The sequence below is a fragment of the Bufo bufo genome, chromosome 3 (genome assembly GCF_905171765.1).
Source record: "Bufo bufo chromosome 3, aBufBuf1.1, whole genome shotgun sequence".
NCBI classification, from domain to species: domain Eukaryota; kingdom Metazoa; phylum Chordata; class Amphibia; order Anura; family Bufonidae; genus Bufo; species Bufo bufo.
This window is the reverse complement of record NC_053391.1, coordinates 538,631-561,786: the sequence shown is the minus strand read 5'-3', so window position 1 is coordinate 561,786 and position 23,156 is coordinate 538,631. Positions and strand designations below refer to the sequence as shown.

At 48.9% G+C, this 23,156-nt stretch overlaps 2 protein-coding genes across 4 annotated transcripts in view; one reads left to right on the top strand and one right to left on the bottom strand.

Annotated features, from left to right (window-relative positions):
• UBASH3A (ubiquitin associated and SH3 domain containing A) overlaps window positions 1–23,156 on the bottom strand; it is a 698,439-nt gene that overhangs the window by 192,651 nt on the left and 482,632 nt on the right. The gene's annotated exons all lie outside the window — the stretch shown is intronic.
• Window positions 1–23,156, top strand: part of RECQL4 (RecQ like helicase 4) — a 100,860-nt gene that overhangs the window by 65,972 nt on the left and 11,732 nt on the right. The window contains exons 20-23 of the mRNA XM_040422704.1: window positions 1,702–1,831; window positions 1,945–2,117; window positions 15,189–15,375; window positions 15,838–15,991. Coding sequence (XP_040278638.1) covers window positions 1,702–1,831; window positions 1,945–2,117; window positions 15,189–15,375; window positions 15,838–15,991 — 644 coding nt within the window. The remainder of the gene's footprint in view (window positions 1–1,701; window positions 1,832–1,944; window positions 2,118–15,188; window positions 15,376–15,837; window positions 15,992–23,156) is intronic.

Sequence of the window (23,156 nt, the reverse complement as noted above, 5' to 3'; positions counted from 1 at the left end):
CTCTATATACTGTCCTCTGTAGTATCTAGTCCTCCCTCCACCTTTATATACTGTCCTCTGTAGTATCTAGTCCTCCCTCCACCTCTATATACCGTCCTCTGTAGTATCTAGTCCTCCCTCCACCTCTATATACTGTCCTCTGTAGTATCTAGTCCTCCCTCCACCTCTATATACCGTCCTCTGTAGTATCTAGTCCTCCCTCCACCTCTATATACTGTCCTCTGTAGTATCCAGTCCTCCCTCCACCTCTATATACCGTCCTCTGTAGTATCTAGTCCTCCCTCCACCTCTATATACTGTCCTCTGTAGTATCCAGTCCTCCCTCCACCTCTATATACTGTCCTCTGTAGTATCCAGTCCTCCCTCCACCTCTATATACTGTCCTCTGTAGTATCCAGTCCTCCCTCCACCTCTATATACTGTCTTCTGTAGTATATAGTCCTCCCTCCACCTCTATATACTGTCCTCTGTAGTATCTAGTCCTCCGCCCACCTCTATATACTGTCCTCTGTAGTATCTAGTCCTCGCACCACCTCTATATACTGTCCTCTGTAGTATCTAGTCCTCGCACCACCTCTATATACTGTCCTCTGTAGTATCTAGTCCTCCCTCCACCTCTATATACTGTCCTCCATAGTATCCAGTCCTCGCACCACCTCTATATACTGTCCTCTGTAGTATCCAGTCCTCCCTCCACCTCTATATATTGTCCTCTGTAGTATCTAGTCCTCCCTCCACCTCTATATACCGTCCTCTGTAGTATCTAGTCCTCGCACCACCTCTATATACTGTCCTCTGTAGTATCTAGTCCTCGCACCACCTCTATATACCGTCCTCTGTAGTATATAGTCCTCGCTCCACCTCTATATACCGTCCTCTGTAGTATCTAGTCCTCCCTCCACCTCTATATACTGTCCTCTGTAGTATCTAGTCCTCCCTCCACCTCTATATACTGTCCTCTGTAGTATCTAGTCCTCCCTCCACCTCTATATACTGTCCTCTGTAGTATCTAGTCCTCCCTCCACCTCTATATACCGTCCTCTGTAGTATCTAGTCCTCACCTCTATATACTGTCCTCTGTAGTATCTAGTCCTCCCTCCACCTCTATATACCGTCCTCTGTAGTATCTAGTCCTCGCACCACCTCTATATACTGTCCTCTGTAGTATCTAGTCCTCGCACCACCTCTATATACCGTCCTCTGTAGTATATAGTCCTCGCTCCACCTCTATATACCGTCCTCTGTAGTATCTAGTCCTCCCTCCACCTCTATATACTGTCCTATGTAGTATCTAGTCCTCCCTCCACCTCTATATACTGTCCTCTGTAGTATCTAGTCCTCCCTCCACCTCTATATACTGTCCTCTGTAGTATCTAGTCCTCGCTCCACCTCTATATACCGTCCTCTGTAGTATCTAGTCCTCCCTCCACCTCTATATACCGTCCTCTGTAGTATCCAGTCCTCCCTCCACCTCTATATACTGTCCTCTGTAGTATCTAGTCCTCCCTCCACCTCTATATACTGTCCTCTGTAGTATCTAGTCCTCGCACCACCTCTATATACTGTCTTCTAGTCTTGGTTAGTAAATATATAAACTGTCTTTAGGGCCATACTGGCTCTTTGTGGGCTCTTTTCTGGATCTTTTCTGGATCTTTGCTGCCTTTTTGCCAACCCTCTTGTGCACTTCCTCCTTCCATTTAGGTATTGAGACCCTTCTTTGTTATTTGGAGCTCCATGAATTGCGCTGGCTGGAGCTTCTGCACCCCACACTGTCTACGTGTCGTGTTACCTGTTACAGTGGTCCTCAGCAACTCCGTGGTTTGGCCCGCAGGTAATGTCATTAGTCATGATCTGTGATGGATGTCCATGCTTACTTCTCAGGAGCTTCCATTGTTAGTGGAGCTGTACCATTCTTCCCATCTGCTTCTCATTGTTTTCCTCCAGCTGCCCCCCTGTGGCCGTTGCCCTTGCCCGTGAACGTATTTCTGGAGTTGATCACACACATGTAAGCTCTGTGGAGTTCAATGTAGTTGAGCTTGCAGACTCCATGGGCTGGGAAATTGTCCCTGTGAAGAGAGCGTTGCGAGGTCTGCAGTGGAATTCATCAGCCACAGGTGGTAAGTACCACCCGATTTGTTGCAGACTGTTGACCAAGCTGGGCCTGCCATTTGTTTCCTCATATCAGTGGTTCTGTGCTCTTAGGGACCTCAGACGATGTGGGGCGAGTGATCACTGAAAAGCTTAGACACAGAGCAGCCAGACAATAAAGCGGCTAGAAAGTCTGTGATGCCATTGTATACATCTCTAATGAGACCACATCCTGAGACCTCACAGACATAGAAGAAGTCCAGAGACAGCAGCAGAAATAATAGAAGCAGAAACATCAGGAGGGATGTAAATGTTACATGAGAGAAGAGGAGAAAGGGAGGACACGACGGAGACCTTTATATATGTTACATGAGAGAAGAAGAGAAAGGGAGGACATGACGGAGACCTTTATATATGTTACATGAGAGAAGAAGAGAAAGGGAGGACACGACGGAGACCTTTATATATGTTACATGAGAGAAGAAGAGAAAGGGAGGACACGACGGAGACCTTTATATATGTTACATGAGAGAAGAAGAGAAAGGGAGGACACGACGGAGACCTTTATATATGTTACATGAGAGAAGAAGAGAAAGGGAGGACACGACGGACACCTTTATATATGTTACAGGAGAGAAGAGGAGAAAGGGAGGACACGACGGAGACCTTTATATATGTTACATGGGAGAAGAGAAAGGGAGGACACGACGGAAACCTTTATATATGTTACAGGAGAGAAGAGAAAGGGAGGACACGACGGAGACCTTTATATATGTTACATGAGAGAAGAGAAAGGGAGGACAGGACGGAGACCTTTATATATGTTACATGAGAGAAGAGAAAGGGAGGACACGACGGAGACCTTTATATATGTTACATGAGAGAAGAAGAGAAAGGGAGGACACGACGGAGACCTTTATATATGTTACATGAGAGAAGAAGAGAAAGGGAGGACACGACGGAGACCGTTATATATGTTACATGAGAGAAGAAGAGAAAGGGAGGACACGACGGAGACCTTTATATATGTTACATGAGAGAAGAGGAGAAAGGGAGGACAGGACGGAGACCTTTATATATGTTACATGAGAGAAGAGGAGAAAGGGAGGACACGACGGAGACCTTTATATATGTTACATGAGAGAAGAAGAGAAAGGGAGGACACGACGGAGACCTTTATATATGTTACATGAGAGAAGAAGAGAAAGGGAGGACACGACGGAGACCGTTATATATGTTACATGAGAGAAGAAGAGAAAGGGAGGACACGACGGAGACCTTTATATATGTTACATGAGAGAAGAGGAGAAAGGGAGGACAGGACGGAGACCTTTATATATGTTACATGAGAGAAGAGGAGAAAGGGAGGACAGGACGGAGACCGTTATATATGTTACATGAGAGAAGAGGAGAAAGGGAGGACACGACGGAGACCTTTATATATGTTACATGAGAGAAGAGAAAGGGAGGACACGACGGAGACCTTTATATATGTTACATGAGAGAAGAAGAGAAAGGGAGGACACGACGGAGACCTTTATATATGTTACAGGAGAGAAGAGAAAGGGAGGACACAACGGAGACCTTTATATATGTTACATGAGAGAAGAAGAGAAAGGGAGGACACGACGGAGACCTTTATATATGTTACAGGAGAGAAGAGAAAGGGAGGACACAACGGAGACCTTTATATATGTTACATGAAAGAAGAAGAGAAAGGGAGGACACGACAGAAACCTTTATATATGTTACATGAGAGAAGAGAAAGGGAGGACACGACGGAGACCTTTATATATGTTACATGAGAGAAGAAGAGAAAGGGAGGACACGACGGAGACCTTTATATATGTTACATGAGAGAAGAGGAGAAATAAATAATTACTCTTACCGGTAATTGGTTTTTCCAATAGCCTCCACAACGGCACTTATTGGAGGAGTGTCCCCGCCTCGGACAGGAAACAACGACGTAGAAGCAGAAGATTTAAGAACCTCCTCCCCTTTACCTAGTCAGTCAATAAGAGAGGACACGGAAGTGATGCCAAGATAAATTTTGTATTAATAACCAAGGACAATTACATCATTAGAAGGAAAACAATAAGTCTTTACAAACTTAGACCCATGTAATAATATTTTAGGGAGGGAATCCCAGTGCCGTTGTGGAGGCTATTGGAAAAACCAATTACCGGTAAGAGTAATTATTTATTTTCCCTAACGCCTCCACAACGGCACTTATTGGAGGATTAACAGAGTAATAGGATCTAGGGAGGGACAGCAGCAGAAAGTACCCTGCGCCCAAATGATAAGTCCTGGTTCTTAAGGATATCCAGCCTATAGTGATTGAAAAAAGTCATAGGATTGGCCCAGGTTGCGGCTCTACATATCTGTTCTAATGATACAGATGTTGCCTCCGCCCATGAGGATGATACCGCTCTGGTGGAGTGAGCCCTTATTCCAACCGGGGGTTGGAGGTCTTTCTGCAGGTAAGCCAACTGGATCATATTTTTTATCCATCTGGATATCGTAGGTTTGCTTGCCCCGTGACCTTTGTTGGGCCTTTGGTACTGTAAGAACAGCTGGTCTGAGTGCCTGAACGATGAAGTTCTGTTGAGGTAGCAGATTACCACCCTTCTTACATCCAAGTTGTGGTAATTCTTCTCCTTTTCCGAGGTTGGTGAAGGACAGAACGAGGGCAGTGATATTTCTTGTTCGCAGTGAAATCTAGACACTACCTTAGGTAGGAAGGCTGGGCAATGTTTCAGAATTATGCGATCATCGAAGATTGTCAGATAAGGAGGTTTATATGAAAAGGCTTGGATCTCCCCGACTCTTCTAGCCGTTGTAATGGCCGTAAGGAATACTGTCTTCAACGTCAGAAGTTTCAGGGATATATCTTCTATAGGTTCGAACGAGGGAGACATTAGTACAGACAGTACTAAATTAAGATCCCAGGGAGCAATGGTAGGACGGGCTACAGGAGTCTTTCTCGTTGCGCCCTTGAGAAAACGCTTTATTAAAGAGGATTCTGACAACTTGACGTCCAAAAACACACTAAGGGCTGATACCTGCACTCTAAGGGTTGCTGGCCTGAGGCCTTTGTCAAGTCCGGCTTGAAGGAACTGCAGAATTTGAGGAATGTTGGGCAAACTCGCGTCACCCGCGAATTTCTGAAAGGCTTTCCAGGTCCGCATATAAATTCTGGATGTTATGGGTTTCCGGCTGAGCATAAGAGTAGAAATAACTGAATCCGAGAGTCCCTTTTTTCTTAAAGTGTTGCGTTCAGTCTCCAGGCCCTCAGGTTCAAGTTTTTGACGCTTGGGTGATCTACTGGGCCTTGATGAAGGAGATTCGGAATGGATGGGAGGACCCAGGATTCCCCTGCTGAAAGGTGAAGTAGTAAGGGGAACCAGGATCTTCTCGGCCAGTGAGGGGCTATAAAGATTACCTTGGCCTTCTCTTCCTGTACCTTTATCAGAGACTTCGGTATTAGGCTGAAGGGAGGAAAGGCATAGAGAAGGCAGTTTGGCCATGGTCGGGATAGGGCATCTATCCATAATGGCTGGTCCTTTTGGGAGAGGGAACAGAACTGTTTGGTCTGTTTGTTGGACTTTGTCGCAAACAGATCTATTTCTGGAGTCCCCCACTTGAGACACAATTGGTGAAATATTTGTGGATTTAGGGACCACTCTCCCTCTTTCAGAGTTTGACGGCTGAGGAAGTCGGCTAAAGTATTCTCTTCTCCTCTGACATGTAAGGCTGTAAGGGAAATCAGGTTGCTCTCTGCCCAGGAGAAGATTTTTTCGCTTACGGCTGCTAGGGAGCGACTCCTGGTTCCTCCCTGTTTGTTTAAATAGGCGACCGCGGTAGTATTGTCTGAGAAGACTTTTATATTTTTTGGTGATGTAGGCGTAAAGAGAGCGACTATGACTTTGTATACTGCTGAGAGTTCTTTTAAGTTGGAGGAGGCTTGTAGTAGATCCGCTCCCCAAGTGCCTTGGACCACTTTCCCGCCTGAGTGACCCCCCCCAGCCGATGCTGCTGGCGTCTGTGGTTATGATCATTTGATCTCCTTGTCTCCAGGAAACACCCGTCTGAAGGTGTTTTATGATTCTCCACCACAGAAGAGATGTTTTTACCGATTTCGGAATCAATACTCGCTTTTCTAGGGCCGAGGAGGTGCCATCCCAGGAAGATAGGAGGAATGCCTGAAGTGGTCTTGAGTGGTGTTGGGCCCACCTTACTGACTGGATCGTGGACGTAAGGATACCTAGAATGGTCATGAGGTTCCTTATTGTTGTGGATTTTTGGCTGCAGAAAAGCGAGACTTTTTCCTGGAGCTCGATCTGTTTGATCTGTGGAAGAAAAGACATTAATCGATGGGAATCTAATGTTACCCCTAAAAAGGTTTTGCTTTGTGCTGGATTTAAGTCTGACTTTTTGAAATTTATTATCCACCCTAGGGTGGTAAAAAATTTCTGAACATCTGCTAGGTGCGACAGAAGGGTCTCTTCACAGGGAGCAACTACCAGAAAGTCGTCCAGGTACGGTATAATTTGGATGCCTCTTAGGTGAAGGGCTTTGACGACATCAGACATAACTTTTGAAAACACCCTTGGGGCTGAGGAAAGCCCAAAGGGAAGGGCTATGAACTGAAAATGACAGAGCCGGTTATTTATATAAATAGCGATTCTCAAAAACTTTTGATGGGCCACAGCAATCGGGACGTGGTAATAGGCGTCCTGAAGGTCCATGGTCGCCATGAAGCAGTCTTGGGGCAGGACATTTATGGTGGATCTCACTGACTCCATCTTTGTAAATGATAAACTTGTTTAAACCTTTTAAGTTAATTATTAGTCGATAGGTCTTGTTGGGTTTTTGGATTAAGAAGACAGGGGAGTAAAACCCTTTTCCCTGTTCTTCCGCAGGAACCTGACAGATTACTCCTTTCTGAATGAGTGATGTAATTTCTGACTCTAGGCAGGATTGTTTTTCTTGATGAGGTAGGATTTTGTTGATCATGAAATGATCTGTGGGTATTGACAGAAACTCTAACTTTAGGCCATGACTTAGGGTGTCCACTACCCAGGGAGATGCTCCTATATTTTCCCAGACGGCAGCAAAGTAGATTAGTCTGCCCCCCACTTGATGTATAGCTTCATTGTTTTGAGGATGAAGCATTCTCGGGGTTAAAGAGAAACCCTCTACCCCTACCTCTGGAGGGCTGCCACCTCTTTGAACCCTCTTTTTTCTTAGGATCTCCTTTGGGCTTTCTTTGATTCCGAAAGGAACGCCTCTGATGGAAATAGCGGTTCTCTATAGGGAAGCCCTTCTTCCTGTCCGCCGCCTGATCCAGAATATCATCCAAGGTGGACCCAAATAGTCTATCGCCTTCACACGGGATGGAGCATAGGCGATTCTTTGAGCTCGCGTCCCCTGACCAGGTGCGGAGCCAGACAGCTCTTCTTGTGGCATTCGATAAGGCCGCTGACCGGGCAGAAAGCTTTACTAAGTCTGCAGATGCATCGGCAAGAAAATTAGACGCCTTCTTTAGGGCTGGTAGGGAAGCTAGGATTTCTTCCCGCGGGGTACCCGCCGCCAGATGATCCTCTAGCTGGTTCAGCCATACTGAGAGTGTTCTTGCAGTACAGGTGGAAGCTATACTTGGTCGCAGCATAGCTGTGTTAGTCTCCCATGATTTCTTTAGGAGGCTCTCACACTTTTTGTCCATGGGGTCTCTGAGGAGGCCAGTATCCTCAAAGGGTAGCGAGGTTCTTTTAGAGATCCGGGCTACTGGTGCATCTACCTTTGGGGTTTTTTCCCACAGGTTAGAATCAGCATCATCAAAGGGGTATTTGCGTTTAAAGGCACCGGATATAGCCACCCTTTTTTCTGGATCTTTCCATTCCCTAGCAATGAGGGACTTGACATTATTGTGAATGGGGAAGGTTCTTTTCTTCCTTTCCCCTAACCCCTGGTACATCCGGTCTTGTACAGAGTGAGCCTCCTTCACCTCCTCGATGTTCATAGTTGCTCGGATGATTTTTAAGAATCCATCTGTCTCTTCCGGCAGAAAGAGGGGTTTACCTGAGTCGTCTTCAGAGGAGGAGACTACCTCAGAAAAGACTTCCCCTTCATCCCATTCAAACCCGGCGTCAGAGGCTAGGGATCTTTGAGAGGTGGATGGTCTTGGGGATGACGGCATTCTAAGGTCTACTGCCGCATTCACTTCTTCCTTAATTATTGACCTCATGGACTCGAGCAGGGAAGGGGATTCCTCTGAGACAATTTTTTCTGTGCACTTGGGGCACAGAGGTTTTTTTGACTTGGAGGAGAGTGCTTTGCGACAAATGCCACATTTCTTCCGTGCCAAATCTCCACCAGGCGGCTTCAGGGTCGCGGTCTCTCTGGCCGGGCTGAGGGCAGAGGCTGAAGGATCCACGGGTTTTCTGGCGGTGTCCATATCTCCAGGGCTTTGCATCGTCCTCGTAGCACGAGGACGCTGTGTTTGAGGAAATCTTTTTAAAATCCGCGCCGCTGGAGCTCGCCTTCTCGCGAGATTCTCTTGCCCAAGGAGAATCTCACCCGCTGACGTCACACGCCGGACGTCGGATCCCGCGATAGTTCTGGCAACTACCGCACACGCGCCCGGGGACGCCTACAACCAGGACTTACTCCAAGGAACAGGAAGGGAGGCAATGCGTCCCCGCGGGCCCGTTCCCTGCTCCAGCCCTTTCACATGAAGTGGGGAGAACCCCAGGATCGAGGTGAGGCTGGGCGGAAGAAAAGTTACTCCTGCTACAGGAGCGGCTTCCACGTCTTCCGTCGGACAGGAAACAACGACTGACTAGGTAAAGGGGAGGAGGTTCTTAAATCTTCTGCTTCTACGTCGTTGTTTCCTGTCCGAGGCGGGGACACTCCTCCAATAAGTGCCGTTGTGGAGGCGTTAGGGAAAAGGGAGGACACGACGGAGACCTTTTATATATGTTACATGAGAGAAGAGGAGAAAGGGAGGACACGACGGAAACCTTTATATATGTTACATGAGAGAAGAGGAGAAAGGGAGGACACGACGGAGACCTTTATATATGTGTTACATGAGAGAAGAGGAGAAAGGAAGGACACGACTGAGAACCTTTATATATGTTACATGAGAGAAGAAGAGAAAGGGAGGACACGACGGAGACCTTTATATATGTTATATGAGAGAAGAGGAGAAAGAAAGGACACGACAGAGACCTTTATATATGTTACATGAGAGAAGAGGAGAAAGGGAGGACAGGACGGAGACCTTTATATATGTTACATGAAAGAAGAAGAGAAAGGGAGGACACGACGGAGACCTTTATATATGTTACATGAGAGAAGAAGAGAAAGGGAGGACACGACGGAGACCTTTATACTGTATATGTTACATGAGAGAAGAAGAGAAAGGGAGGACACGACGGAGACCTTTATATATGTTACATGAGAGAAGAGGAGAAAGGAAGGACACGACGGAGACCTTTATATATGTTACATGAGAGAAGAAGAGAAAGGGAGGACACGACGGAGACCTTTATATATGTTACATGAGAGAAGAGGAGAAAGGAAGGACACGACGGAGACCTTTATATATGTTACATGAGAGAAGAGGAGAAAGGAAGGACACGACGGAGACCTTTATATATGTTACATGAGAGAAGAAGAGAAAGGAAGGACACGACGGAGACCTTTATATATGTTACATGAGAGAAGAAGAGAAAGGGAGGACACGACGGAGACCTTTATATATGTTACATGAGAGAAGAGGAGAAAGGGAGGACACGACGGAGACCTTTATATATGTTACATGAGAGAAGAGGAGAAAGGGAGGACACGACGGAGACCTTTATATATGTTACATGAGAGAAGAGGAGAAAGGGAGGACACAACGGAGACCTTTTATATATGTTACATGAGAGAAGAGAAAGGGAGGACACGACGGAAACCTTTATATATGTTACATGAGAGAAGAGAAAGGGAGGACACGACGGAGACCTTTATATATGTTACATGAGAGAAGAGAAAGGGAGGACACGACAGAAACCCTCATACACTGACGAGCAGAAGGGTAACAATGTTTAGAACTCCTGACTTTCAGGCTCCATATCTCACCATCCACTGCAGCTTCAGACGCGAGACTCCCATCATCCTATAGACAGTCATCTTGTCTCTCTCATACATTGGACTTGCAGCTATTTTGCATATGATTAGTTCTGCAGATTCTTGACATGTATCTGCATTGTTACTGTTTTGCTCCTAAAATTCTAAATGTTAATTTTTGTTATTTTGTATATCCACCTTCGGCTTTCAGCTCTGCCTGAATCCTTCTGGGCATACTCTCGATCAGATTCAAGTCTCGACCAAAATCTGTTCCCAGGTCTCTTCTACACGTTCCCAATGTTGGTGCATAGTGGTCGACTCACTTGGGTATGATTCACTTGAACTCTACCCACAAGTGTTCGATTGGGTTGAGGTCTGGGGACATGGGGGCCAGTGGCGTACATAGAGAAGTAAGGGTCCCATTGCAAGGATGAAACCGGCCCCCCACACAGGACAGAAGGGTTTCTGCCTAAACCCCTTTCAATAACCCTTGGGCCATTTTTTCCATTGCCTCATTTGCTAAAAGTAGTTCCTTTTAGAGGGTAGTTTTCACCCCCAATAGAAGAGGTAATGATCCCAACTGGGCCCTATAGCAGTCGCATGGTCTGCCGCATTGGTAGTTACGCCCCTGGTGGGGGCCGATCCAGCACCTCTTCTTCAATGTCATTGAACCATTTCTTGGCCAATCTCGACGTATGGTTCGGGTTGTTGTCCTGCTGGAATACTGTCGTCCTTTTCATACCCATAGTACCAGAGTGTACGAAGTAACTTGTCTTGTAGGATCCTCACATATAGCTCTGCATTGAGTCCACCATCGATCCTGGTCAATTTTCCAACGCCTTTGGCTGTGAAACAACCCCATATCCTCAGGCTTCCTCAACTGAACTTGACAGTTCTTCCAATTTCTTCATCCGTAAGCCCCTTTTCCTTGTTTCTTCTAGAACCATTTGATCCATCAGAGCCCAGTCTATTGAATTTTGTCTCATTGCTCCAAATCGCCCGTTTCCAATCTTCTACTGTTTGTACTTTTTTGCACACTCAAGCCGACGCTATGTTGATATTGAAGTCGAGGCTTCTTCAGCTTTGTTCGGGCCACCATTCCAGACTTGTGTAATGCGGTGCTTACATGGACGCCTGTGATCTCACTGTTACGTAGTATACGAGTCGCCTCCACTGCCGTGTTTGTCGCCCCAGAACTGATAGACCTTGTGATGAGCCGACTTGTTGACTCCAATATTTTGCCTCGACGTCCAGCTCTTGGCTTTGGAATGGATGGACGCTCTTCATTTAGTTTTCTTCCCGCTGTCATTGCGCTCACATGATGCAGTTTGGCAGTTTTCTTGGCCGAGATACCGCTATTGATGAGCTGAATGATATGGTTTCTCTTTTCTTGGGAAATCTTCTTCATGGCGGCTCCTGGGAATCAACCTAAATAACACACTGAGCTATTGGGGAAGATGAGGACAGGTTGTAATTTGTAGTATCCAAGAAGAAAGAGATTGTTCCACCACCAGAAGCAGAACAGTAACAATGCAGTAACAGAAGAATCTGCAGAACTAAACCCTAAATAGCTGCAAGTCCGATGTATGTGTCAGATAGCCGAGATAATGGTCTATGAAATGATAGTAAATGTGTATTGGAATAGCGCACCATATATTGCTGTGGTGCGACCAAAAAGGTTCTTCAACCCTGTCAGTATTGTGAAGACATAATTTTCTATTATCAGTAAAAAAAATGCAGTAAAAAAAAAAGGGGATAATTCATAGTTTCACATGTTTCTGAGATAAATGACGATGTTTCGGTCATGGTGATCTTTTTCAAGTCTCATCTATAACAACATGTACTGTAAGAGCAGTGAGACTATGGACTCTTTACTGTAAGAGCAGTGAGACTATGGACTCTATACTGTAAGAGCAGTGAGACTATGGACTCTTTACTGTAAGAGCAGTGAGACTATGGACTCTTTACTGTAAGAGCAGTGAGACTATGGACTCTATACTGTAAGAGCAGTGAGACTATGGAACTCTACTGTAAGAGCGGTGAGACTATGGACTCTATACTGTAAGAGCAGTGAGACTATGGACTCTTTACTGTAAGAGCAGTGAGACTATGGACTCTATACTGTAAGAGCAGTGAGACTATGGACTCTTTACTGTAAGAGCAGTGAGACTATGGAGTCTTTACTGTAAGAGCAGTGAGACTATGGACTCTTTACTGTAAGAGCAGTGAGACTGTGGACTCTTTACTGTAAGAGCAGTGAGACTATGGACTCTTTACTGTAAGAGCAGTGAGACTATGGACTCTATACTGTAAGAGCAGTGAGACTATGGACTCTTTACTGTAAGAGCAGTGAGACTATGGACTCTGTACTGTAAGAGCAGTGAGACTATGGACTCTTTACTGTAAGAGCAGTGAGACTATGGACTCTTTACTGTAAGAGCGGTGAGACTATGGACTCTTTACTGTAAGAGCAGTGAGACTATGGACTCTTTACTGTAAGAGCAGTAAGACTATGGACTCTTTACTGTAAGAGCAATGAGACTATGGACTCTATACTGTAAGAGCAGTGAGACTATGGACTATATATATATACTGTAAGAGCAGTGAGACTATGGACTGTATACTGTAAGAGCAGTGAGACTATGGACTCTTTACTGTAAGAGCAGTGAGACTATGGACTCTATACTGTAAGAGCAGTGAGACTATGGACTCTTTACTGTAAGGGCAGTGAGACTATGGACTCTTTACTGTAAGAGCAGTGAGACTATGGGCTCTATACTGTAAGAGCAGTGAGACTATGGGCTCTATACTGTAAGAGCAGTGAGACTATGGACTCTATACTGTAAGGGCAGTGAGACTATGGGCTCTATACTGTAAGAGCAGTGAGACTATGGACTCTATACTGTAAGAGCAGTGAGACTATGGACTCTATACTGTAAGAGCAGTGAGACTATGGACTCTGTACTGTAAGAGCAGTGAGACTATGGACTCTTTACTGTAAGAGCAGTGAGACTATGGACTCTGTACTGTAAGAGCAGTGAGACTATGGACTCTTTACTGTAAGAGCAGTGAGACTATGGACTCTATACTGTAAGAGCAGTGAGACTATGGACTCTTTACTGTAAGAGCAGTGAGACTATGGACTCTGTACTGTAAGAGCAGTGAGACTATGGACTCTTTACTGTAAGAGCAGTGAGACTATGGACTCTTTACTGTAAGAGCAGTGAGACTATGGACTCTTTACTGTAAGAGCAGTGAGACTATGGGCTCTTTACTGTAAGAGCAGTGAGACTATGGACTCTTTACTGTAAGAGCAGTGAGACTGTGGACTCTTTACTGTAAGAGCAGTGAGACTATGGACTCAATACTGTAAGAGCAGTGAGACTATGGACTCTTTACAGTAAGAGCAGTGAGACTATGGACTCTTTACTGTAAGAGCAGTAAGACTATGGACTCTTTACTGTAAGAGCAGTGAGACTATGGACTCTATACTGTAAGAGCAGTGAGACTATGGACTATATATATACTGTAAGAGAAGTGAGACTATGGACTATATACTGTAAGAGCAGTGAGACTATGGACTCTTTACTGTAAGAGCAGTGAGACTATGGACTCTTTACTGTAAGAGCAGTGAGACTATGGACTCTGTACTGTAAGAGCAGTGAGACTATGGACTCTTTACTGTAAGAGCAGTGAGACTATGGACTCTTTACTGTAAGAGCAGTGAGACTATGGACTCTTTACTGTAAGAGCAGTGAGACTATGGGCTCTTTACTGTAAGAGCAGTGAGACTATGGACTCTTTACTGTAAGAGCAGTGAGACTGTGGACTCTTTACTGTAAGAGCAGTGAGACTATGGACTCAATACTGTAAGAGCAGTGAGACTATGGACTCTTTACAGTAAGAGCAGTGAGACTATGGACTCTTTACTGTAAGAGCAGTAAGACTATGGACTCTTTACTGTAAGAGCAGTGAGACTATGGACTCTATACTGTAAGAGCAGTGAGACTATGGACTATATATATACTGTAAGAGAAGTGAGACTATGGACTATATACTGTAAGAGCAGTGAGACTATGGACTCTTTACTGTAAGAGCAGTGAGACTATGGACTCTTTACGGTAAGAGCACTGAGACTGTGGACTCTATACTGTAAGAGCAGTGAGACTATGGACTCTTTACTGTAAGAGCAGTGAGACTATGGACTATATATATACTGTAAGAGCAGTGAGACTATGGACTGTATACTGTAAGAGCAGTGAGACTATGGACTCTTTACTGTAAGAGCAGTGAGACTATGGACTCTATACGGTAAGAGCAGTGAGACTATGGACTCTTTACTGTAAGAGCAGTGAGACTATGGACTCTATACTGTAAGAGCAGTGAGACTATGGACTCTTTACTGTAAGAGCAGTGAGACTATGGACTCTATACTGTAAGAGCAGTGAGACTATGGACTCTTTACTGTAAGAGCAGTGAGACTATGGACTCTTTACTGTAAGAGCAGTGAGACTATGGGCTCTTTACTGTAAGAGCAGTGAGACTATGGACTCTTTACGGTAAGAGCAGTGAGACTATGGACTCTATACTGTAAGAGCAGTGAGACTATGGACTCTTTACTGTAAGAGCAGTGAGACTATGGGCTCTACTGTAAGAGCAGTGAGACTATGGAACTCTCTGCCTGAGGAGGTGGTGATGGTGAGTACAATAAAGGAATTCAGGAGGGGTCTGGATGTATTTCTGGAGTGTAATAATATTACAGGCTATGGCTATTAGAGAGGGGTCGTTGATCCAGGGAGTTATTCTGATGCCTGATTGGAGTCGGGAAGGAATCTTTTTTTTCTCCCAAAAATGAGGAAAATTGGCTTCTACCTCACAGGGTTTTTTTGCCTTCCTCTGGACCAACTTGCAGGATAACAGGCTGAACTGGATGGACGGAGGGCTTTTTCATCCTTATAAACTGTTACTATATTTTCTCCCAGGATTTCGAGGTACAGGCAAGAGTGGGGTGCTGGTGGAGTTCAGTAAGCTTTCCTTCCACTTTTGCTCTTATGGTGACCTCACGAATGAAGAGCTGGAGGAAGTCTGTGATTTCCTTCACCAGAAAGTGACGTCACGAGAGGCGACTTCGCTGAGGCAGCTGAATTCCTGTTACAAAGTGTTTTCTAGGTGCGTTACGGTTTGCCCCATCATGGTGTCCGCATCACAAGTTATATCGTTTGAGAATGACAGCCATGTTTGGAATGCTGTTGGACGAAAGTTAGTTTATCTGACCTTTCTTCTCACCTTTTGTTGTCTGTCCCCCCCCCCCTGCTCTCCCCTTCCTCCCTCCAGTTCCTGTTCCCTCCAGTTCCTCTTCCCTCCCTCCAGTTCCTCTTCCCTCCCTCCAGTTCCTCTTCCCTCCCTCCAGTTCCTCTTCCCTCCCTCCAGTTCCTCTTCCCTCCCTCCAGTTCCTCTTCCCTCCCTCCAGTTCCTCTTCCCTCCCTCACCTTCTGCTCCACTTCCTCTTTCCTCCATCAACCCTTCCCCTTGTCCCACCCTCCTTCCTTTGTAATTTCTGCTGCGTGTAACCCCAGTAATGGCATCACTTGTAGATTCTGGTGTATGATATGTTGTCTTCTCTTCGGTCAGAGTTGCATACAGGAGCAGTGGAGCATGCGCAGAGAAGGTGAACCCTGAGCGCAGTGCACAGGTGAAGACGCTCATCCTCAGCTACTTTGAGGGGAATAATCCACTGGATGAGCCTGAGGAAGACCACTCTGCCGACGAGCTCAGTCAGTTGAAGGTACAGTTCATGGGCAGTGGTGGACATGTCCTGACCTCATATTATCACTTCTAATGATGTAGCCTTCAGAAGGCAGAGGCAATAGGGAGAAGCTCCACAAGGAAGACTTTCTTTTAACGGAATGTCCCATGGTGATTAACACTGATAAAAGGCACATTAGTAAGGTTCTTGTTCATGAATGAAGCTTCTCAGGTAGACTCTTCCCTGGCGGTTCTGTCCTTGATATCAAAAGCCCAGGTAAGAGGTGGCATGTCTGAATCCAGTAAGGTGGATGGAAGGGGAAACCCGTTACGGAGCACTCTATTTTTGTTTAATGTTACCCTGCGCCCCCATGATGCACCCAGCGTGAACGAAGTACGTCTTTTTGGCTTAGGCTGAGCGTTCTAACTAATTGGTTCTCCTGATTAGTCCTTCTCCTGTAACTCATCTTGCCTTTGCCTGGGATCAGCAGCTGGTATTTGCCGCTCCACATGGAGCTGTTCAGGGTAGTTTAAGAAAGGGCAACCTCTTTAATTACATATTGTCCATGTGAGACCATGGACCAGACCTCTGAAAGAGGGTGTTTCAGGGGTTTTGGCAATTGCACTTCTAGCGACTAGAGTAATATGGCAGCTTAAAGATCTTGCCTACCTCTGTATAGAATGAGCTTAGGTCCACTACCAGGTTGGGTTGGTATCTGCAATTTTGGCAGGTGTCCTATCCTTTGGATATTTGGTCCAGTTTAGGGCAGAGTACCAGTCCTCTGTCTTGTAGTTCCTCCCCACATCCGATTCCCAATTATGAATTTATTTGGTCTTGTGGTCACCTTTGTTGTGACTCTTCGTAAAAACATGAGATACCCTTAATAATTTGGGGAGGAAAACAGGCATGCATGTCTAGGAGAGATGGGCCTGATCGTCAAAATTATGGAGTGACGAATACTTAAACATCAGATTACGGTAAGTGCTACTTAGATGCCAAGAAGATGGCGCACCCGGCTATCGGGGGCACCCAGGTTTTAGACCACAGAAAACTGTAAAAAATAATAATAATCAGTAATTAGTTTTACCGGTAATTGTTTTTCCTCGAGTCTAACATGACCGCACATGGGAGGAGGGAGGATGTCCTTAGGGGTCACTGTAGGGACAGGAAGTGAGATGAGTTTAAAAGGCCTCTTCCACCAAACGACTGCACCGGATAGATGCAACTTAGGGTTATTTACCCTCTGTTCTAACTTACAATGTTAACATCACACTGTAATACATAATGGACATGGGGGGTAATAGGAGTGCTGGACTCCTGGAAAAACAGTTACCGGTAAGACTAATCACTGATTTCCAGGACGTTCCCCATGACCGCACATGGGAGAATTACCAAATGAACATATTAGGGAGGGAGCAAAGCCTGAAGGACTTTCCGACCTATCTGTAGTGTCTACAGAAGGTGTCCTAGCTAGGCCAGGTTGCCGCCTGGGAAGTCTGCTCTATCGTAGCACGTGCTCTTTCAGCCCAGGAGGTAAATATCACCCTGGTTGAGCCATAATGGAAACTGGGCAAGGCTTGTTTTGGAGTAGATATGCTTCCTGGATAGTCTGTTTGATCCATCTGGCAAAATACTTTCTCGCCCATATTCCTTGGGGGACACAGGAAACCATGGGTATAGCTCTGCTCCCTAGGAGGCGTGACACTAAGTGAAAGCTGTAAGCCCCTCCTCCATCAGCTATACCCCTCAGCCTGGAGAAGAGACTGCCAGTTTTTGCTTAGTCTCCAAGGAGGCAAGACACCCCCTGCTTATGCAGGGTTGTTTTCCTATAATTTTTTATTTTTTGCGTTATTTGTTGTTTTAATTCGATTTTTTTCTACTTACAGGGACAACAGAGGCGCATTAGACCCCTCTGTTTCTCCCGGGGTTGAGTTGCGCCAGTGCCGGTAATTCCGCACTGCCGCCTCCCCCACAGAAGACAAGGTGGACCAGGGCAGCCTCGCTCCCCTGCGTCCCGCCAGCTCAAGGGTCGCCCGCACGCCAAGTCCCTCCCCCGGCTTCCTGCCACTGCGGTGCCAGTAGCTGAAGGGGCGACCCTGCTGGATGGATTGAGGGCGAAGACAGCGTATGGTGAGATGGCTGCTCCAGCCTCCCCTTCCTTCCCACTGCTGCTACATCGAGCCCCCCCCCCCCCCCCCCCCCCCCCCCCGGGCATATCTTACCGGCACCTTACCGGGTATCATTTGGGGGGGACTTTGTCAGGGCAAAAATTCACTTTATTAGCGGCAGGGCACGAACTCATGCCTTCAGGGACGGCTGTAGGCTGGGGCCGTCTGCCACATCAGGCGCGGCGGGGGGGGGGGGGGGGGGGGGGGGCGTTTTTCCTTGGCACGAACAGGCGCCATAGCTGGCCGGCACTCATCCAATCTTGGGGGTTAAAATCATTTTGCCGCGCGCGCGCGGCTTTGCGTCTCTTCAGCGCGGCAAGGGGTGGGCGGAGCTTCATAGCGCTCCGCTACTTCCGGTTTCGTCGGGCTCCACATCGCATACTGCGTGGAATCCTCTCTACGTCCGATCCTGAAGCTGTTCATCCCCGTGCCGGCTGCCTCTCCTCCACAGCCTCCTTCAGTCTGCTTCCCTTGCTGCTGCCGCTTGCAGGGTCTGGTAGGACTGTTAACCCCCTCCGTGCCAGTACTGTTGTTGGGTGTAATCTCCGTTCCTTTTGCCCTGGGGTCTCCCATAAGGCAACATTTTTTTCCACCATGTCAGACCCTTCTGCAGCTGCCAAGCCTTGGTACCATGCCTGTACTGCTTGTAGGGAACCCTTTCCCCGGGGGCAGTCTGATCCGCACTGTCCTGCATGCCGAGCTCCACCGCAGCCTCAGTCGCCCGCTGTGTCGCTCCCTGCTTCCTCTGACCCGCCTGACTGGGCTAGATCCCTGTCCCAGGCCGTGGAAAGCCTCACTCATGTCGTGGGCCGCCTAATAGACAGGCCACCTACCCCGCAGGACGCTACTTTTACTGTCGCGCCCTCCGGGTCCACCGCTTCTGCCGCTGCAGCGGGTTCACTCCCTCTTAGTGACCCCTCCCGAGCTAGGCACTCTCAGAAGCGTCTTAGAGTAGAGCGAGCCTCCTCCTCGGATGCCTCCCTCTCCCCGCCACGCGTGCGCACCCAGACGAGCCTCTCCTCTCCAAAGGATTCGCTCTCTGAAGGTGAATTGGCGGTTTCAGATTTGGAAATGGACTCGGCCCTGCCGTCCAAGCTAGCCTCAGCGATGAGTCAACTCATCTCGGATATTCGTGACACCTTTAAGGTGCAGGATGACCCCCCTAGCTCTGACGCAGCTAGCGTCTCCTTTATCAGACCCAGGCAGGCCTCAAAAGTCTTTCCAATCCACTCTGATTTCTCCTCCGTGGTGTCTAAGGCTTGGGCTCGCCCGGACGCCCGTTTTGTCAATCCCAAGAAGCTGGACATTTGCTATCCATTTCCAGCCGATGTCGTGGCCACCTGGTCGTCCCCACCCAAGGTGGACCCCCCTGTGGCCCGTCTGTCAAAAAACACGGCCATCCCTGTTCCCGACGGGTCCTCTCTTCAGTCAGCGGAGGACCGTCGCATGGAGACCCTTTCCAAGGGCATTTTTGCTGCCTCCGGTTCTGCTCTCAGACCGGTTTTTGCCTCTGCTTGGGCAGGTAAAGCAATCTCTGCTTGGGGTGCGCAGCTGGAACAGGAGTTGGACTCGGACGTCCCCATCCAGGACCTACGTTCCTTGGCCCAGCTTATTATTCGGGCCGGGAATTTTGTTTGTGAGGCCTCCCTTGATGCGGGAGCCCTTATTGCACGCTCCTCCGCCCTGGCGGTTTCCGTCAGGAGGGAGCTCTGGCTGAAAGTTTGGAAAGCGGACGCTGCCTCCAAACGTTCCTTGGCGGGGCTACCGTTTGCGGGTTCCCGCCTTTTCGGGGTCCGCCTAGACGAGCTTATTTCGGAGGCCACGGGTGGTAAAAGCACCCATCTCCCTCAACCCCAAGCCAGGGGCGCCCCCCGCGGACGCCCCGGTGCGTCTCGTTTTCGGTCCTCCCGCAGGACCTCTGGGGCTCCCCCCGCAGCTGCCGCTTCGGCCCCTCCCCAGGATAAACGTAGGAAGCCGTTTTTTCGGGCACAGCCCTCCTGGCGCAGGCCGCAGGCTGCCCGCACACCCGCAGCAAAGCAATCCTCTGCCTGAAGGCGCGCCCCCACCCACCCGGGTGGGGGGCCGGCTCCTCCTTTTCAGGGACATCTGGATGGCTCACATCTCCGACGCCTGGGCTCTCGAAATTGTGTCCTCAGGATACAAAATCGAATTTGCGTCTTTCCCTCCAGATCGGTTCTTTCGCTCCCGCCCCCCGCGGGACCCGAAAAGCGCGGCTGCGTTCTCCGCGGCTGTTCAAGCCTTACTGGACAGAGGGGTGATTACCCCCGTTCCTCTAGAGGAAAGGTTCCAAGGGTTCTATTCGAACCTCTTTGTAGTTCCCAAGAAGGGAGGTTCGGTGCGGCCCATTTTGGACCTCAAAAAGCTCAACCGTTTTCTCTTCCTTCGACGGTTTCGGATGGAGTCCCTCCGTTCCGCGGTGGCTTCCCTGGAGCAGGGAGATTTCATGTCTTCCATCGATATACAGGATGCCTACCTCCATGTTCCGGTAGCCCGGTGTCACCATCGCTTCCTCCGATTCGCCGTGGGGGACCTCCACTTCCAGTTTGTCGCCCTTCCCTTTGGGCTGGCAACAGCCCCCCGGGTGTTCACCAAGGTCCTGGCCCCGGTTTTGGCCTTACTCCGTTCCAGGGGTGTTTTTCTGCTACCGTACTTGGACGATATCCTCATCAAGGCTCCGTCCCTTTCCCAAGCGGTTGCCAGCGTGGATCTCACTCTAGAGACTCTGGCGAGATTCGGTTGGGTCATCAACTTCCCCAAGTCCTCCCTTCCTCCCGCCAGACAACTGGTCTTCCTGGGAATGCTTTTAGACACGGAAGCGGCGGAGGTACGTCTTCCCTCGGAAAAACGTCTGACCCTCCGTCGGGCGATTCAGGGTCTCCTTCTCCACCGTCGACCGTCCTTCCGCTTCTGCATGCGGGTCTTGGGGCAGATGGTTGCCTGCTTCGAGGCAATCCCATTTGCGCAGTTTCACTCCCGCCCTCTCCAACGGGCGATCCTCTCCTCCTGGGACAAATCGCCGGAGTCTCTGGATCATCCCTTCCATCTATCGCCTCCGGTACGGTCATCTCTCCGCTGGTGGTTGCAGTCCCCTCTTCTGGGCAGGTCCTTTCTGCCGATCAACTGGTTGGTGGTTACAACCGATGCCAGTCTCTTGGGCTGGGGAGGCGTGTTTCCTCCCCGATCCGTCCAGGGCATTTGGTCTCCATCGGAGTCCAAACTCTCGATCAATGTCCTGGAGCTGAGAGCGGCCCTTCTGTCTCTGCGACACTGGACTCATCTGCTGAAGGGTCATCCAGTTCGTGTGCAATCGGACAACGCCACGGCCGTGGCGTACATAAACCACCAGGGGGGCACTCGCAGCGTTGCAGCAATGCGGGAGGTCACCAGCATTCTCCGTTGGGCGGAAGCCCACGTCCCGGCCCTATCTGCAATTTTTATTCCAGGGGTGGACAATTGGGCGGCGGACTTCCTCAGTCGCACCACCGTCGACCCCGGCGAGTGGTCTCTTCACCCGGAGGTGTTCGAGGCCATTTGCCTTCGTTGGGGCATACCGGACGTGGACCTCATGGCCTCAAAATTCAATCACAAGGTCCCCGCATATCTGTCCAGGGCCAGGGATCCGGGAGCCTGCGGAGCCGACGCCCTCGTTCTTCCTTGGCGAGGCTTCGCGCGCCCATACATATTCCCTCCCATCCCTCTCCTGCCCAAGGTCCTTCGGAAGATAGCGGCGGAAGGCGTCTCGGTGATTCTGGTCGCTCCGGACTGGCCCCGCCGGTCTTGGTATGCCGACCTCATGCTGCTCCTGGCAGACGCGCCCTGGCCGCTGCCCGCCAGGGAAGATCTTCTCTCTCAGGGACCGATCTTCCACCCGCGTTTAGGGTCCCTACGTTTGACGGCGTGGTTGTTGAGACCACCGTCCTGACGCGTAGGGGTTTTTCTGCGGACGTCGTCCGCACCATGATCCGCGCCCGTAAGCCGTCCTCTTCTAGGATCTATTATAGGACCTGGAGGACCTTTTTGGGGTTCTGTGCCGATCTGGGGATTCCTCCGCTCCGCTTTTCTCTCCCCACCGTTTTGTCCTTCCTGCAGAGCGGACTGGCCCAAGGGCTGGCCCTTAGTTCTTTGAAGGGTCAGGTGTCTGCGCTGTCCATTTTGTTTCAGCGCCCACTGGCCCCCCTTGGTCCTGTCAAGACCTTCCTTCAGGGTGTGGCTCACGCGGTTCCCCCGTACCGTCCTCCGGTACCGCCCTGGGACCTGAACCTGGTTCTCTCAGCGCTCCAGGCTTCCCCTTTCGAGCCTCTGCGGACGGTTTCCTTGCGACTTCTGTCCTGCAAGGTTATTTTCCTTGTAGCCGTCACCTCTCTTCGGAGGGTGTCCGAATTGGCTGCACTCTCCTGTCTGGAACCTTTCCTAGTGTTCCACCAGGACAAGGTGGTTCTTCGTCCGGTCCCTTCCTTCCTTCCTAAGGTGGTCTCCGCCTTTCATCTGAACGAGGACATCGTTCTCCCCTCTTTGTGTCCTTCCCCTTCCCACCCGCGGGAGAGGGAGCTTCATCGCCTGGACGTTGTCAGGGCGCTCAAGGTTTACCTGGAGGTAACCAGCTCTTTCAGGCGTACTGACTCGCTCTTTGTGGTTCCGGAGGGGTCGCGCAGAGGGATGGCGGCATCCAAAGTTGCTATCGCCCGTTTTGTCAAGATGGCTGTTACTGAGTCTTATCTCGCCAAGGGCAAGGTTCCGCCCCTTGGTGTTACCGCTCACTCCACTAGAGCGGTCGGGGCTTCCTGGGCTCAGAGGAATCGGGCTTCTACGGAGCAGATTTGCAAGGCGGCCACTTGGTCCTCCTTGCACACCTTCACCAAGTTCTACAGGGTGCATACTCATGCGTCGGCTGACGCTGCTTTAGGCCGTCTGGTGTTGCAGGCGGCAGTTGATTGATGCCTCTGGTGTTGGTCTAGTTTGTTCTGGTCCCTCCCTTCTGGGACTGCTCTGGAACGTCCCATGGTTTCCTGTGTCCC